Source organism: Diabrotica undecimpunctata, chromosome 5 (genome assembly GCF_040954645.1).
Source record: "Diabrotica undecimpunctata isolate CICGRU chromosome 5, icDiaUnde3, whole genome shotgun sequence".
Taxonomy (NCBI): domain Eukaryota; kingdom Metazoa; phylum Arthropoda; class Insecta; order Coleoptera; family Chrysomelidae; genus Diabrotica; species Diabrotica undecimpunctata.
In genome coordinates, this window is record NC_092807.1 from 97,581,480 (window position 1) to 97,598,770 (window position 17,291).

The 17,291-nt window shown below is 31.9% G+C and overlaps 1 protein-coding gene across 1 annotated transcript; it reads right to left on the reverse strand.

Annotated features, from left to right (window-relative positions):
• Positions 1 to 74: 74 nt before the first annotated feature.
• LOC140441527 (UDP-glycosyltransferase UGT5-like) lies at positions 75 to 16,156 on the reverse strand. The gene is made up of 4 exons (XM_072532305.1): positions 15,820 to 16,156; positions 12,938 to 13,747; positions 3,118 to 3,343; positions 75 to 390 (listed from the first exon to the last, which is right to left on the reverse strand). Exons 1-4 carry the CDS (start codon positions 16,067 to 16,069, stop codon positions 81 to 83), a joined length of 1,596 nt encoding a protein of 531 aa, XP_072388406.1. The 5' UTR covers positions 16,070 to 16,156; the 3' UTR covers positions 75 to 80.
• Positions 16,157 to 17,291: the final 1,135 nt, after the last annotated feature.

Here is a 17,291-nt window from a genome sequence, read left to right on the forward strand (position 1 = left end):
TCTTGAGACAAGATACACGACTAAATACTGATTTTAGAAAAAAATCCAACCAAAAATACAAATAAAAACAATAATAATCATTAGTTTCTCTTTACTTTTGAAACTTTGTTTTGGGTAAAACTAGTTTTCCTGTGACTTTTAGTACAAGGTTTTAAAAATAAATTCATAGCCATAAATACCAATTTTACAACAATAACAATAAATAAAAGAACTACAGCAGCGACATCTACCAAATAATGTTGATACCAAGGAAGATTAACACCAGCAACTCTCAAATGGGTAGCTCCATTATAACGTATCACATATTCTATCCAGTAGATAGCTCTTTCCATAGGACCCATCGGGCGATCGTGGTATAAATTTGATCTATGTTTGGCATTTTCCTTAAATCTAAAAAGAAAATGGATTATTTATTAAGATAATTTTCAATCATTTCTCAACAAATACAAGTGTTTTCAGTAAAAAGTACCTGCATTTAATATTAATATATGAATATAAAACACTTCTTATACATACACATATAAACTATGAAATGAAAAGATAAATAATTAGAAACTGGGATCTAGTAGATAGGAACAAACTAGGGCACCATAAAGAGATATACAAAGACTTATTAAAACAACAACTTACCCAAAAATTAGACAGTGAGAATAAAGATATAGACGAAATAGACAACATACTTACAGCAACGATGATTACATCAGGAAAAGAAATAGCAAAAAAGTTCTAAAAAAGAACAACTATATATCAACCTAAACAAAGAAGCTTATGGATAAAGAAGGAAGCTGAACGAAGAAGGCAAAAGGAAATCTATAGAATATGTAGAAATCAATAAAACAATAAGCAGATTGATAATAGAAAATAAGAGAAATGAACAAGAAATAAAAATAGAAGAAGTAATACAGAACAACAAAAATATGAAATGCTTAAGACCGAACTTAGGTAAGTGTGAAATAAACAAAATAAAACATGTAAACGAAGTAGAAACAAACATTAAAGATGACATCATAAATATAATCCACCATTTCAACTCAGTATATAGAAAACAAAAAAGGAATCACCACAAGATATTAAAAACCAACTTAAGGCTAAAATAAAAAATGTCAACTCAGAGCTACAGCCAGAAATAGGCAAATCAGAAATAAAGAAGGCATGGAAAGAAATGAAAAACAACAAATCACCTGGAAAAGATGGAATAACTGCAGAGATGCTGAAATATGGTGGAAAAGTGGTAATTAATACTCTACATTCCCTTTTTAACAAAATATTAAAAGAAAAAAGAATCTCAAACAACTGGAAGGAATCCGTAACCATTATCCTACACAAGAAAGGGGATAAAGCAGACATAAAACACTACCATCCTATAATACTTCTCAATGTAATGTATAAACTCCTAACAAAAATTTTAACCAATAGATTGACGACAAAATTCGACGGATACCAAAATTCGACGTCGAAAGAGCAAGCTGGTTTTAGAAAGGGATTCAGCACAAGTGACCATTTACTAAGTATGAAAATACTTATAGAACGAGCAAATGAATACCACATTCCTCTATATATAGCGTTCATAGATTTCGAAAAGGCTTTCGACAGTGTCGTACATTGGGAAGTGAAAAGTTCTGTGATTATCAGCAGAATTGACCACAGATATACGGAACTAATAGCCAATATATATATATATATATATATATATATATATATATATATATATATATATATATATATATATATATATCTATATATATATATATATATATATATATATATAAATATATATATATATATATATATTAATATATATATAATAAATAGAGGCGTGAGACAGGGTGACATAATATCACCGAAACTTTTCAATCAGGCTCTGGAAGATATTTTTAAAAGATTAGAATGGGAAGAAAAAGGTATAAAAATTTGTGGACAACGCTTGAACCATCTAAGGTACGCTGATGACATTGCATTGATAACCGATAAAAAAGAAGAATTATTTGAAATGATGAAAGAACTGGACGTAGAAGCTGAAAAGATGGGCCTTAATATGAATTACAGCAAGACCAAATTCATAACAAATACTGATGAAGACATCACAATGAGGATCGGACAAGATGAAATAGAACAAGTTCAGGATTATGTGGTCAGATATGCAGATAACATAGACATTATTGCTAGGTCCATAGAATCTCTGATCGAAGCATTTCGATCACTTAGGGCGTCTGCACTGAGAATGGGATTAAAAATAAACGCACAGAAAACCAAGTATATGTATTGTACTAGATCAGGCAACAAGATACCTAGACTATTAATTGATAATCTGGAACTGAAAGGTATGGACACCTTCGTCTACCTGGGCTAGCTGCTGACCAAAGACAACAATGTCAGCGAAGAAATTAAAAGAAGAATAGTGCTTACCAATAAGTGCTATTATGGCTTGAGGAAACAGATGGCCCCAAAACTACCCAGAAAAATTAAAGTTACCATATATAAAACACTAATAAGGCCAGTGTTAACATACAGGTCAGAAATGAGGTCACTTACACAGAACGTTTCGAGAGAAAAATTCTAAGGAAAAAATATGGAGGAGTCCAATAACAGGGTTTGTGGCGTAGGCGCTACAGAAGTTTTGGGGAACCTGACGTTGTAAAATGTATTGAATTAGCTTCACTGGATAGGACATGTAATTAGGCGAGATGAATATGTAACGATCAGAAAAATTTTCGACCGAAGAGTACGAGTGGGAAGACGAGTCAGAGGAAGACCAAAACTTAGGTATCAAGATAACATAGAGGATGATCTAAAATCTATCGGAGTTAAAGTATGGAGAAGAGTTGCCAGAGATATGGGCGAATGGAAGATTGTTCTGAAGAAGGCTTTTGCTCATAACGAGCTGTAATGCCACTAATGATGATAATGGAATACTTTTGTGGGGTGAGAGGCTGAAATTACAAAATTAAAATTGTTCCACAGATTTTAAGGACCACCCTATTATATATGTTTATTAAAATTATGTTCTTATGGATGAGTATGGTAAAAAATGAGACCATTTTATTATATTTTTCAACATATATCCGGTAGCCAACTTATTCGAATACTCTATATATAATAATAATGTATAAACCTTACGTTGGATCGTTAAGCAGCTTCGACGTATATTCAAGCAGCTTGGACTCCGAAAAATCTTCGTCATGGAACGATATAGTAAGTCCGTACTTATCCAATACAACATTTTGTGCATTCATCGCTTGGTCTCCAAAAATTGGTACCACAAGAACTGGGACTCCATTGTAGACAGTTTCTGTTAAACTGAGAATGCCTCCATGAGTGATAAATAGTTTAACATTTGGATGAGCTAAAACAAGTTTATTATTTAAATATAAGGTAAATAATACATTAAAATATACACTATGTAAATAATACAAAGTCAGAAAGGCTTTACTTCTTAAGAACTTTTACTTACAAGTAGAAAACATATTTTACGAAGGAGTGACCAATGTAATTTAAAACATTCTAGCTAGGATATTAAAAGAATAGCAGGTCATACCTTTCAATAAGAAAGTTGGTAAAGAAGAATCTGATAGAAGCACCACTAGAAACAAGAGTCTATAAGAGAAAGATCAACAAAAACGGGAAAAAGATTGTACAACTACCAATCGAATATGATATGCAAATGTTTGATACATATTTTGAATACAAAGACATTCTAAGACTAGATAGGAGCCAGCGGATGAGAACATGAACAACCAGTTAAACCATGTAATGATACATAGTTCAATTAAAATAAAAACTTTCACTTGGTTAATAAGCCATGGGCTTTAGATTTTTGTGAGTTTAACATAATTAATGCGAATAATACAAAATAAATGGAGGTAAAAAGACTCTTTAGTATCTTTGGCATAGCTATATCGTCGGATAACGGCAGATCATTTTTATATGGAAAAAATTTCTAGTTGAAAAATAATACTGAACATATTACTCAACAGCTTCTAGCGGTGCAGTTGAAAACGCTGTTAAAATAATTGCAAAATCTATGGCGAGAAATTGTATGTATTATAAGTATGTCTAAATATATTTTTAATGCCATTAAGCAGTTTTAACCCTTAACTGGTATACTCCGTCTGACAGACGATTTTAAATTTAAAAAATCATAGTTTACTTATCGGTTATCGACGCCTCTTACAGTTTTCCCTACCTTTCTATAATGGACTCTTCGAGATTTTAAAAATAAAATAATAATACTGACACGCCAGTTCTTTCTGTAAACTTACAAATCTGTCGAAGCCGTCGCGCAGACGTAGTTTACCATCTACGTTACTGTTCCAAAAAAGTGATTTTACATATTTTTTATGCAAGGTAATTATTTTATTGTATAATGAAAAATATTTGTATATGTAAACTGTTTGTTTTTACAGTATCTGCTGAATAATGGAGTTTGGACCGTCAAGAAAACGCATACGTTTTGATGATCCGAATTTTAAATCGGTTGCAGAGCAGTAGCTGGAGGAATGTGATAGTGATAGCGATAAAGATTTAGACCACGTAAGTGAGAGTGAACAGTTTAGTGACTCCGAGTAATCAGCAGATAATGACTAATCCGATAATGATATAGGTAATGAAGACGATAAACCTGCATCTGGAAAATTTGTTGGAAAAAATGGATTTGAATGACGCAAGAACCAACCACCTAATAACGTCCTCACAAGAAAGCATAACATTATTTTGCAATTACCTGGTTTACATCAGAAAGCAAAAATACTTGGTGACAATCCGGAGGTGGGAATGTATGGGAACTACTATTTACCGAGGACATGATTGAAGAAATCTTCCAATGGACCAACGTCAAAATAGACTACGCAAAATGAAATTATACTAATAAAACTTCAGCAAGCTACCTTCAAGAAACCACTACTTTAGAGATTCACGCTTTTCTGGGACTTTTGATATACACTCAAATTTTTAAATCAAATAATAAAAGTACCAAGAGTCTCTTTGCTACAGATTGTACAATACTCTCAATGTATGTAGAGACACAATGTCACAGAAACCTTTTTCTCTTATCTTGTTTGAGATTCGATAACCCCGATGACCGAGATGAACGAAAAACTGAAAATGCAGCAGCTGCTGTATCGGACATGTTTCAAAGACTTGATGAAAATTCTCAAGAACTCTTCACTCTTGCTTCCTCTGTATGTATTGATGAGATGCTGGTGGCTTTCAGAGGTCGATGTAAATTTAGAATGTACATGCCAGCCAAACCATCAAAATATGGCATAAGGATTTTATGCATGACTGACGCGAGAAGTAATTATTTTTATGATGGATACATATATTGTGGAAAAGAAAGTGATGGTATGACGCTTTCCGAAAATGAAAAAAAAATACTCCATACCCACCCAATCAATTCTGAGACTTACAAACTCAATCGCAGTTTCAAACCGTAATGTGAGAGCGGACGACTGGTTTAGTTTCATACCTTCAGTTCAGGAGCTAAAGAAAAGAGGCCTTACCTATGTGGGCACATTGAAGAAATATAAAAGAGAAATTCCTAGTGACTTTTTGCCAAACAGAAGACGACCAGAAAAATCTAGTAGATATGGATTAAAAAATGAAATGACTTTGCTCTCTTATGTCACAAAACCATCAAAAGCTGTTATACTGGTTTATTCGATGCATCATTCCGACGAAGTCGACAACTCTACAGGTTAACCTGAAATAATCGCTTATTACAATACAACTAAAGGAAGTGTTGACAGCTTAGATCAAAAATATGCTACTTTCTCATGTAGCCGGCGCACAAGACGTTGGCCGCTGGCTGTTTTCTTCGCAATTTTAAATATAAGTACTGTAAATGCTTATATATTATACAGGTGTTATAAGAACTCCCGTGATATAACCAGACTAGATTTCATGAAAATGTTGGCAAAATCTTTGACTGAACCATTTATGCGAACCAGAATTGCAAACGTTTATTTACAAGATGATATTAGAGGGATTATAACAAGATTGTTATTCCTAATTTCTACAACAATGCGCAATATGGGACTTGATAAACGAGCAACCTGTATATTTTGTAGGTGGCAACTGAAAAGAAGAACAAAATTTTGTTGTTGCAAATGTAGCCAATCTATTTGTTTATAATGCTCTAAAAAAATTTGCAATAAATGTATTCAAGAATAAACAATCGTACAAGAAGAATCAAAAGCAAACAAAATTTTCATGTATACTTAAAAATAATATCCTTTATTTATATTTTTTATCTATTGTTTCAAATTTAATGTTCGACTGTTAGTATAAATTACATGTATTAAATAAAAAAAGTATTTATTTATATGAATACATCCATAAAAGAAGTTAATCCTACATAATTCTCCAAATTACATTAACCCGTCTCCCAGACGGAGTATACCACTTACGTAGCTATTTATATGTATACCACTTAAGGGTTAAAGTACTCGCGCCGTTCCACGCTGAACTCTGGAACCTTAAAACTACGTATGAGAGTTATGCACGAGGCGGAATAAAGTCTCGAAGTTCAAAGGTCAAAATGCGCCCAAGTGGCTACCTTTCTACCTATGAGACGTCAAGAACAAAAATTTATAAAAAAAATTCTATGTGTTAAATGAAAGTATGGAAAATAACATAAATTTGTGCATTATTTGTTAAAATGTTAAACCTTATTAAAAATACTACACATATACTCAAAACGACCGAACAAACAAAATAAAAAAATCCGATAATTCTGTAAAATTTGTCAAATCTATTAAAAATAAATGCAAAAAATAACGGCATTAAATATTACTGTTATAACCTTTAAATTATTTCAATATTACACAAACTCAAATGTTATTAAATTGTCTATCTATCTACCCACTTAAAATTCATATGTAAATATTAAATCTCAATATATTTGCTATCATTACGAATTCTGCAATACATGTCAATATACTACAATACATGGTTAATCTACAACAATACATATTATGTTAATATACAACAATACATATAAAATCATTCTTTTTGCGGGACACTATCAGAAAGGGGTTCCATAAAAATGCAAGTAAACTAGGAAAAATTGAAAAAAGAAATTGCTAAGGGAAAAGGAATCTGTCTTAAATTGGTAGAACTACTTATAGACACAGGAAATTAAAAAGTTGCCACTTTGGGCACCAATTGAAACATTAAAAACAGGCCAGCCACTTTGGCATCAGATGTAACAATTTAAAACATTCCAGCCACGTTGCTCAGAGACAGTTGTACGAATAGTAACAAGCCACACATGTTGGGCGCTAGTTGTAGCAATTTAATTTGCCTACCATGTTGGGAGACACATGTTGATTGGCATCATTCTCTCTCCTGATCTCTCTTTTCAAATCCCTCGCATGGGATACAGCATCCAACAAATCGGTGATGAACTAACTCACTAAACAAAGACTGCCAAATAGCATTTTGAGATTAATTCACCTCCTTCTAAATCATGGGATTAAACGAACATTTTGCCGGTTTCTTGAAACTATCTGAGAACCAACTCTACCGTTCTGAAGTCAATCTGCTTTTTCTTGCTAACTACCTAATTCCCCATGTCAAAAACGAATAATGAATAACAATAACGAATTTTAAGAAAATCCGGACTAGACAATGAAACCGACTGCTTTTGGCAGCGGGTCCACCGAGTGTGATCTAATTCTTTCAAATCGATAAGAACATAAACGGAACGATTCCTGTTTATTTGATGCGCAAAATATCCAAGCGGAATCAATATTAAACGAAATAGCAATTTGTGTTATTGTTAACAGACTAAAAATGTTTATATTATCAATCTCAGTGACGCAAAAAAATGAGAATATTTTCGGAATATATACCAGGTAAAACAGAAATGCATCAAACATATGAAAGAGCCTTAGTCGAATTAGAACGGGACATGTAGTATGCGCCTACAACCTACATAAAAAGGGAAGCCGGTCTGATTCTAGCTGCAACTGTGGTAGCGTTTCGGCATTTGTTATGTATTGTGTCCAACATATTTTCCACATTCTTCGATAACACCACATTTTAAAGTTAATGAGTTTTTTCTCTGTCGCCTCTGTAATTGCACAGGCCTCAACTCCAAACAACAGCACAGAGAAGACGTAGCATCTCAATACTCTAGTTCTAATTTCGATGTTGAGTTTTCCATTGCATAATATTGCTTTCATCTTATTAAAAGCACTTCTAGCTATCTCAATATACCGTTTTATTTCCATACTTCTATCCCATTTTTCATTGAGTTTGCAACCTAAATACTGATATCTGTGCACCTTGCCTAAAAGTTTTCCTTTAGCATAAACACTATCTTTATCAATCGTGTTCTTGATTACCACCATGATTTTTGTTTTATTTATATTCAGTTTTATATTCAGTGCCATTCCATACCTTTTGCAGTATTGGGTAATGTGATCAACCAAGATCGGTAGTCCTTCTCTGCTGTCCGCAAGGAGTATTGTGTCATCTGCTTATCTAAGATTTTTCAGAAGTGCTCCGTTAATAAATATGCATTCATTTACGTCTTCTAATGCCTCTTTAAACAATTCTTCTGAATACATATTAAAAAGTAAAGGGGAAAGCACACATCCTTGTCTTACTTCACGATTTATAGGTATTTCTTTCGATTTTTGTAGGCCTATTCGTATTATGGCTTTCTGATATAGGTATAGATTGGCAATGATTCTCACGTCTTCGTCATCTAATTCTGTGTTCTACAGTAATTTTGCCATTCTTAAGTGTTGTACTTTGTCGAAAGCTTTTTCGAAGTCGACCAGACATATGAATACATCGCAATTGACATCTCGACATCGTTCGATTAGTGTTTGTACAGTAAATAATGCTTCTCTGGTGCCAAAGCCTTTTCTGAACCCCAATTGGTTTTCAGCTATTCAATCATCTAGCTTTTTATAGATACGTTCGTGTAAGAGCACTTTTAAGAATATGGTTTATCAAGCTAATTGTCCTGTACTCTTCACACTTCATAGCGTTTGATTTTTGGGTATTGTAAAAAATATTGATATTAACCATTCTTTCGGAATCTCTCCCGTATAATAAATGTCATGAAATAATTCTTAATATGCACATATGATTTTTTATTAATATTCTTAAGATTTCTGTAGGTATTTCATCTGGTCCCATGGCCTTTTCATTTTTTATACGTTTTAGCGCTTTCTCAATTTCGTCTTTGGTGATTGGTGGCCCATTTATTCTTCTTGGTTCAATAACCTCAATTTTCTCGTCGTCTTCGAATAGCTCTTTTATGTATTCTTCCCATCTGTTTATCTTATCTGTTCATTCCGTTATTATCTTGTTATTTTTATCCATGATATTTCTGATACCCTTCTTCTTGTATATGCCAGCATTCTCTTTGATTTTCCGGTGTATGTTAAAACTGTCATGTTGTTTATCTAATCTTTCTATTTCTTCGCACTTCTCTTATAGCCACAGTTTCTTAGCTCCTTTGATTTTCTGTTTGATTATTTTATTAATTTTTTTGTACTGTTTTTCGTTTTTATTCTTATGTACCCTTCTTTCCGTCATCCATTGTTTTTTTTAGATGATGTGTCTTCTTGATGTTATTGTTTTGTGTTATTTCTCAAGATCTTCTCTAATTTCCTCCATTTATCTGTTGTTATCAATTGCTTTTGATCTTCTACTTCCTGAATTTCTTTGTGCACTTGTTCTTTGATTTGTTGGTATATATCAGTTTCTTTTAGTTTTCTCAGATTGATTCTCCGTGTTTTGGCAGTTGTTTTTAACTTTATTAACTTAAGTTTCATGTTTGCTAGAACTAGATTGTGGTCACTTGTTATATCTGCCCCTGGGTACGCTTTAGCCGATATTATGGCATTTCGGAATCTTCGATTTATTATTATGTAATCTATTTGGTTTTTTATTTTAATTTCACCATCATCTCTAGGTGCTTTCCATGTATATATTCTTCGATTTGGGAGTTTATACCACGTTTTTTTTTATAATGAGTTCGTTATCTTTGCAAAACTGAACTAGTCTTTCACCTCTTTCACATGTTCCCAGTCCGTGTTCTCCTACTACTTCTTCATCTCTTTCTTTTCCTACCTTCGAGTTGAAGTCATCCAAAAATCAAATTTACTTCTTCTTTTTTAGTTTCATTGAATGTTTTGTTAAGTCATTGTAAAAGCTGTTTACTTCTCCCTCTGTGCTATCAGATGTTGGTGCATATACTACAATGATGTTTATGTTGCACGGTATAGCGTTTAATTTCATTGGTGCCATTCTATCCGTTATCGGTATGAACCCTTTGACTGATCTTTCAATTTCTTTGCTGATAACTATTGCTACTCCATTGCGGTTTTGTGTGTTGTTATCTCCGGAACAGTAAAACACGTAGTTGTCTATGACACTTTTGCCGCTGTTAGGCCATCGGACTTCACTGCATCCAAGAATATCTATCTTTAAGCGTCTCATTTCTTGTGTTAGATTATGGGCTTTTCCTTGTTGATACAAACTCTGCACGTTCCAAGTGCCTATTTTTTTCAGTGTATTAAGTTGGATGGCTGGTCTTGTAGATGCTTTTCTCAATACATCACCGGGATTTCGCTTGTTGACGACCTGACAGGCCCTATAATCTTTTAGGTTGGTTCCTCTCCTGTCGGATCTCGGCTTCCGTAATCAGTAATGTCTACTACTGGTTTTATTGTACAAATGTTGTGTACATGTGCGTACAAACTTAAATATAGTATACAAACCAGATAATTAAACACAAGAGCCCTATCCAAGAATCAAAGCATTTTCTAGAAAGTAGCCATTCTTTTAATTTTGAAAATGTACAGATTTTAGAAAAAGAACAAAACTACAACAAAATATGATGAGTCACATAAGAAAAGATCTAAATTGTATCAATAATAAGACTGATAACAAAGATCTTTTCAATATGTATCATAATTTAATAATCTAAGTTGTTAAACTTTTAGTAAATAAAGTAGTAAATATGTAGTAAATATGTTAAAGCTAAAAAAGAGCGGTTCTATTTTAACAAAATAGACAGGTATAGAAACAATCCAAAACAAATGTGGAAAACTTTTAAGAAATTAATCAAAGATAATAGTCGAGAAATGTCAAACACTGTAATCTTTGAAACTACTACTGGCCTAAAACGGTTAACAAACAGCGTAGACGCTAGCAGTTTTAATGAGTATTTTGTTGAAAGCATTGAAAGTATTGTTCAAAGTATTGATAATTCTGAAACATGGTGTAACGTAAATAGTAATCTATATTTAAATTTTGAAAAATTTTAAGAGCTCTCTGTGCAGGATTTGCTAACAATTGTTGGCAATTTAGATAATAAATTCTCACTACATGAAACGTTAAATTGCAGAATAGTAAAGGAAGTTTTTGAAACCATTGGGCACGTTATGTTAAATTTAATTAATACATCTCTTACTACGGGTAGAATTCCTAATGTATTGAAAATAAGCACCATCACCCCTATTCAAAAAATACCCAACACTATCAAAGCTGAAGAATTCCGACCAATCAATACTTTACCTCCTATAGAGAAAATATTAGAAATTGCTGTTTATGAACAATTATTAGAACATGTAACAAAAAATAAAATTTTAATTAACAATCAATCGGGTTTTCGAAAACAATTCTCTTGTGAATCAACGTTACAAGTTATATTATGTCACATAAAGAGTAATTTAGATTAAAATAAGTACGTAGTCGGTATATTTCTTATTGACAGGACAATAATCATTTCTAAACTTAAACAGTATGGTATAGGAGGGACAGTAATTGCGTGGTTAGAAAATTATTTACAAGATCGCAAACAAAAAGTTCGATTTAAAGACCAATTGTCATCTGAAATGGATAGTAATACAGGGATTCCTCAAAGTAGTGTATTAGGCCCCCTTTTATTTATTCTGTACATTAACGATATCGATATTTTTGTAATTTGTGAATTTATTAATCTTTTTACCGATGATACTCTTATATGTTGTAGTGATGAAAATTTAATGTAGCTATTCAAAAAATGAACACTATTTTGGATATGGTTAATAAATATTTAAAAATAAATAAACTGAAGTTGAATGTGAAAAAAAAAACAAAGGTAATGGTTTTCACTACCAAACATAAATATAGGTTTCTTGATTCTGAAATCATAAATTTAAATATTAATAATGAAAAAATTTAAATTGTCACAACAGTTAAATATTTGGGATTCCAGCTTGACAATATTCTGAATTTTGAGAGTCACTTCGAGTATGTTCATAAAAAAATATAAAAAAAACTTTACTTTCTGAGTAGAATATCTCAAAATTTATCAATGGAGTCAAAAATAACAGTATATAAGACAATTATTCAACCTCATTTTGACTATTGCTCATCAATCTTATATTTATTTAACCTTAACAAACTTAACATGCTACAAAAATTAGAGAACCGTGGAATAAGAATAATTCTTAAAACAAATCGCCGTACCCCAATTGAGACGATACTCTAAATTGGTTCTGTGATGAAAATAGACTGTTTTATTTCACCATGATTTTGGTCTTCAAAATAGTAAATGGCTTATCACCTGAATATTTTCAAGAATTCATTTCTTTCAACAAAAGTATTCATTCTTATAACACCCGAGGTTTAGATGACATATATGTACCTAGAATGTATAAAAGTACGATGAATTCGCTCTTTTTTAAAAGCTTCCTCAAATTTAATCAGTTACCAACATCTGTAAAAAAATGTACTAGTCTCAATAATTTTAAAATTTTACTCAAACAATATATCAAAAATTTATAGTGTACTTTCTTTATATTGTATGTATATTATATTATATTATATCTCTAAAAATAGGAAACATAAAATATATTGTATAATGTAATATTTTTAAAATAAATTGCTTATTGAAAATGGTAAATATCCGATATCAATAATTTTTGCTTACCTAAAAGATCCATTTGTGGAAACCATTTCTGGGTTTTTACGTTTGGTGGTAAACCTATTGACTCGTCATCTTCCCATTTCCACAAAACTTTTTGTTTTAATTTGCCAAAACTGCTTATTAAAACTTCCTTTTTGTCTTTTGGTAAATTGACAGACTTCACTGAAGACCCGAAACTAACAAATATTACTCCCTCTTTTGCATCATCTAAATACTGCTGAAGATCTTTTGGTAATGGTTTGGGTTTCTTAACATGGAATCCTCCAATGGGAATAATGTTTGGTACTAAAGGAATCGATGGTTGTAGACTTTCATGAGAATTAACCAAAATTAAAGAAACGTTATAGTTGAGTTCAAATATAGATGGTGAATTTGGAAAATATTTCCTTACCAACCCTTCTTGTTGTACAGGAAGCCAGTGGTAGTGGGTGACAACAGCTTCAAAAATATAAAGCAATGTATTATACAACCTTTGAGAAAAGGTCATTTCCCTTGAAAAATCTGTATCAACTTGCGGTACGTACGAGACCATAGTTGGATTTCCCACTGCGTAATTTAATTTACTATCCGCTGCTATGGATGAAAACAGAACTAAATGTGCCTTGAAATGGTGAGCTAGTGCCTTAAAAGCTTCAGTTGCAAATTGTTCTACAATCACCACGTCAAATGTTTCGTCAGAATTGATTAGTTTTTGAACGTTCGAATGCGACAACGTTCTTTCCAGAGCTGGGTATACTACCTTTTGGAATTTTAAGAAGTATGTGAAGTCGTTAGTGTAGGGTTTTTCAAAAGGATTCAAATGCTTCATTGCAGCTAAAAAAATTAATATTTAAAAAAATTATGTAGTGGGTAATTTCATTCAAAAATAATAAACATAATCAACTTATGCCACTCATAAAACTTGGGTATTGGTTTACAGAATTCACTGTAAATAAAATCGACAAATCGCAAATTGCTTTAATTAACAATCATAATAATCGTAATAACACCTAAGACAAAACAATCTAATATCAATAGTTTATTAATATTTAGAATGGCGTATAAAACAGTATTTAATGTAATGTACGTAATATATGAACATTCACACGAATAACTTAAATGGAATTGAATAGTCAAAAGATTTATCTAAAAATAGTAATAAAGTATAGAAGCATAAATATGGACAAAAGAAAATAATTCATAGCTAGCGCCATTAAGATGAGGTTAAACAAGATAAATAGATAGAGGATCTCCATTTAAAAAGCAATGACATCGTCTAGTTTCATAAAGGTCTCTTCTAAAATACAACACTGACATTTGTTATCCTAAATGTTGAGAAACTTACGAATGATAAGCAGAAAATTTTGTTTAAAGTCAGAGCTAAAAATTGGCGCAGTTTGAGTTCCCAGAAAAATCATAGAGATGAATGTGCTTTTAGATCAAATATAAATCGAATGGCATAGGGACCTAATAACAATCACGCCAGCAGATTTTTTATAAGATTAGATCTGATAGTACTATTGGAAGATAGCAGAACATTATCCTGCTCCTTTACTAGCAATATCTGGAGGCAAAGGTGTGATTCAGACAACTTTGTAATCTTCAAAGTCCAGGATTGCTGCATCAAAAAGTCTATGAACCAAAGACCCAGCTTAAACCTACAGAGGTAGAGGTGTACCAATCAAAAAGATTACAAAAATTCATTTCCCGGAAAGATCTAATTTTACTAAGGCCAAATATAGAAATGTTGTAGATGACATAAAAATGGCCATTAAAAATATGAATTCTAGCCCAGAGGAGTAGTATATATTTATGGAGAGAGCCAAGAGAAGATCAAAGTTAAATAATACAAAGATGCTGCAAACAACATTTTCGAGTAGTGTCAAAGATCATTCTGGCCAAATATAAAAAAATATATAAGAAAAACTCGTTCAACGAATAAATAATAGTCTGTATAAGAGCCTTGATATAAATACTTAGCGAAGCAAGGCAAACAAAGTAACACCTTGAAAAATGATAAATTGTAGTAACATGAAGTGAAATCTCATCAAGAAGCTTATCTTCGACCCCATGTAGCTACTTGTTTATCTACTTAATGAAAGGCCCAGCTCAAAACCTTAATAATTAACAATGAAAGGAAACTTCCAGTTTAAAAAAAGTTGCCCCTAGTCACCTCTCACAATTAAAGAACTAAACCAAGTAACAAACTTCACGAAGAATGGCAAAACAGCGGAAGTGGATAATATATTTATGTAAGAATTTTAAAGCCTAAAACCAATTACGAAGAACTTAACCTTGGATATTTTAACAATTGCCAAGATAATTGCATGATCCCCAAACTCTGAAGAAAAACTAAAGTAACGGCGCTTTTAAAGCCAGCCATCTACACTAACCCCAAAAATATTCACTAATCTCTCTTCTACACAATCTTTATAAGGTATAAAAAAGACTTATTCTACATTTTATAGAAAACATAGTCGATCAAGAATCTCATACGGAAAAAAGCTGAGATTCTTTTGGTGACCTATTAGGTCCCCCAACGTTGGCGAGTGGTTCACGGTCTTCATCTAAGTATCTTTCGCAATAACTTCTTATTTCTTTATAAATAATGCAAAGAAAAATTTTCAATGTGTGACTTATCAGACTAATCTGCATTCTTCGTATCATTTTTCCCGTTGAGTCTTCAGAATTGCTATAAGAACAGACTTAAGCAATTTCTCAGGTATTTTACCGTAGTAGCTTAGCTCTAACCAAGCTAAACTTAAGCCATCCAAATCATGCAGCAGCCAAATTCTCAACCTCACAGAACACATATAAAGAAGGATACAAAAATAAAAAAAAATAACTGGTCGACTGAAAACTGAAAACATTTTTTTTGTTTAAAAAGGCATTTGTATGTAACCTACCTTCATACCGCTCGGCGAAACCTGTCAAAACAACGCTTCTGTAACTGCCGTTCTGGGTGGGTAATGTATCCTCGTAAGGACTTATCATCGTAACATCATGACCTGCATCTGCAAGTCCTCTTAGCAATGAGTTTCCCAAACTGTAGTGACTTTTTGCGGAAAGAATAAAAATGCCTAATATTTTCGCAGCGTGACAAGTTTGTAGACATAAAATTAAAATTGGAACGAGTAAGACATATTTCTTTTTCATTTTTCAAAAAAGATTTTGAACTTAATATTCCTTCAAAATTCTTAACATGAAACAACACATTGTACTAGACAGTATTCAATAAATCTTGAAATTGTTTATCGCAGTTTGATAAATTATAGGTACTTAAGATAAGCCAATTTTGTACCGGGTAGCATGTCATTATTGAGGCATAATAATGAGCCTAATAATTAGAATGGTACTTGTAATCAATTAATAGAATAAATCATTTGAAAAAAATTTATTTTTTAACGATTGCATAACTGGTTAGCTTGTATAAAAATATTTTTTTAAGTTCTTATCTGTACTTTGATCTGTCATTGATCTCTCTAGTTTTGACTTTTCTGTTAATATATTTTGGTCCTTTGTGTATATTTTTTTTTATGTTTATTTACTATCTAGGTCGTTACAGAGTAATAAGCAAATGTGTAATAGGTTTTGGACGTGAAGGTACGACATTCAATGAAGCTTCGCCTTATCATACTTCGGTTTGGTTTTAAATCTAAGTTTTGAAATCTTAGCATCCTCTTATGGTTTTCAGTTACCTTACTTCAGTATTGGCATGGTGTATATGGCATATGTACGTTCATATTATGAATTCCTAGCTTATTGAATTTCATCTCTTATGAAACGAATTATTAAATCATGGTGAACTGTCTGTTGGTGATAGTGACGGTAGACTTTTATGATTTGCTTATATCATAAATAATATCTACGTTATTTAACTTCCAAACTCTACATATAAATATTTACAATAACTACCGACCTACCTACTCTTCATCAGTTAAACCAACCTGTCTCGCACTGGGGTACACTTTTACTTTACTTGATAACCTCCAAATGGACAGTGTTACTTTAAGGTAATGGGAAAATTTGAAAGCTGATTTAGATGAACCGAAATTTGACAATATAAAATCTTTTTTAAAGATTGACTTTCAAGTAATTTTATATACTTGCTAGTAATTTTCTGACTTCGATTTAAGTACTTTTTCTGCGTATCCTTTTAATTTTTAAACTTTGATTTCTGGTGTTCACTATTTGCTTTTCTTTGTATATATATATATATATATATATATATATATATATATATATATATATATATATATATTTGTGATGTTAAAAAGTACACTTACTTCCTTAAAATCTGTTATAATTACGGGTGACTTTAATGTTCATTTTAATGAAACAGACTCTGTAACTTTTTTAGATCTTACAATATTACAAA

Bases quoted from the DNA above. Each gene is read 5' to 3' on its own strand.
- LOC140441527 (XM_072532305.1), bottom strand. From the start codon at position 16,069: ATGAAAAAGAAATATGTCTTACTCGTTCCAATTTTAATTTTATGTCTA. The intron at 13,748-15,819 runs GTAGGTTACATA...TAATTTTTTTAG, and splicing joins TTTCGCCGAGCGGTATGAAG to CTGCAATGAAGCATTTGAAT. The intron at 3,344-12,937 runs GTAAGCAAAAAT...AACTTGTTTTAG, and splicing joins TCCACAAATGGATCTTTTAG to CTCATCCAAATGTTAAACTA.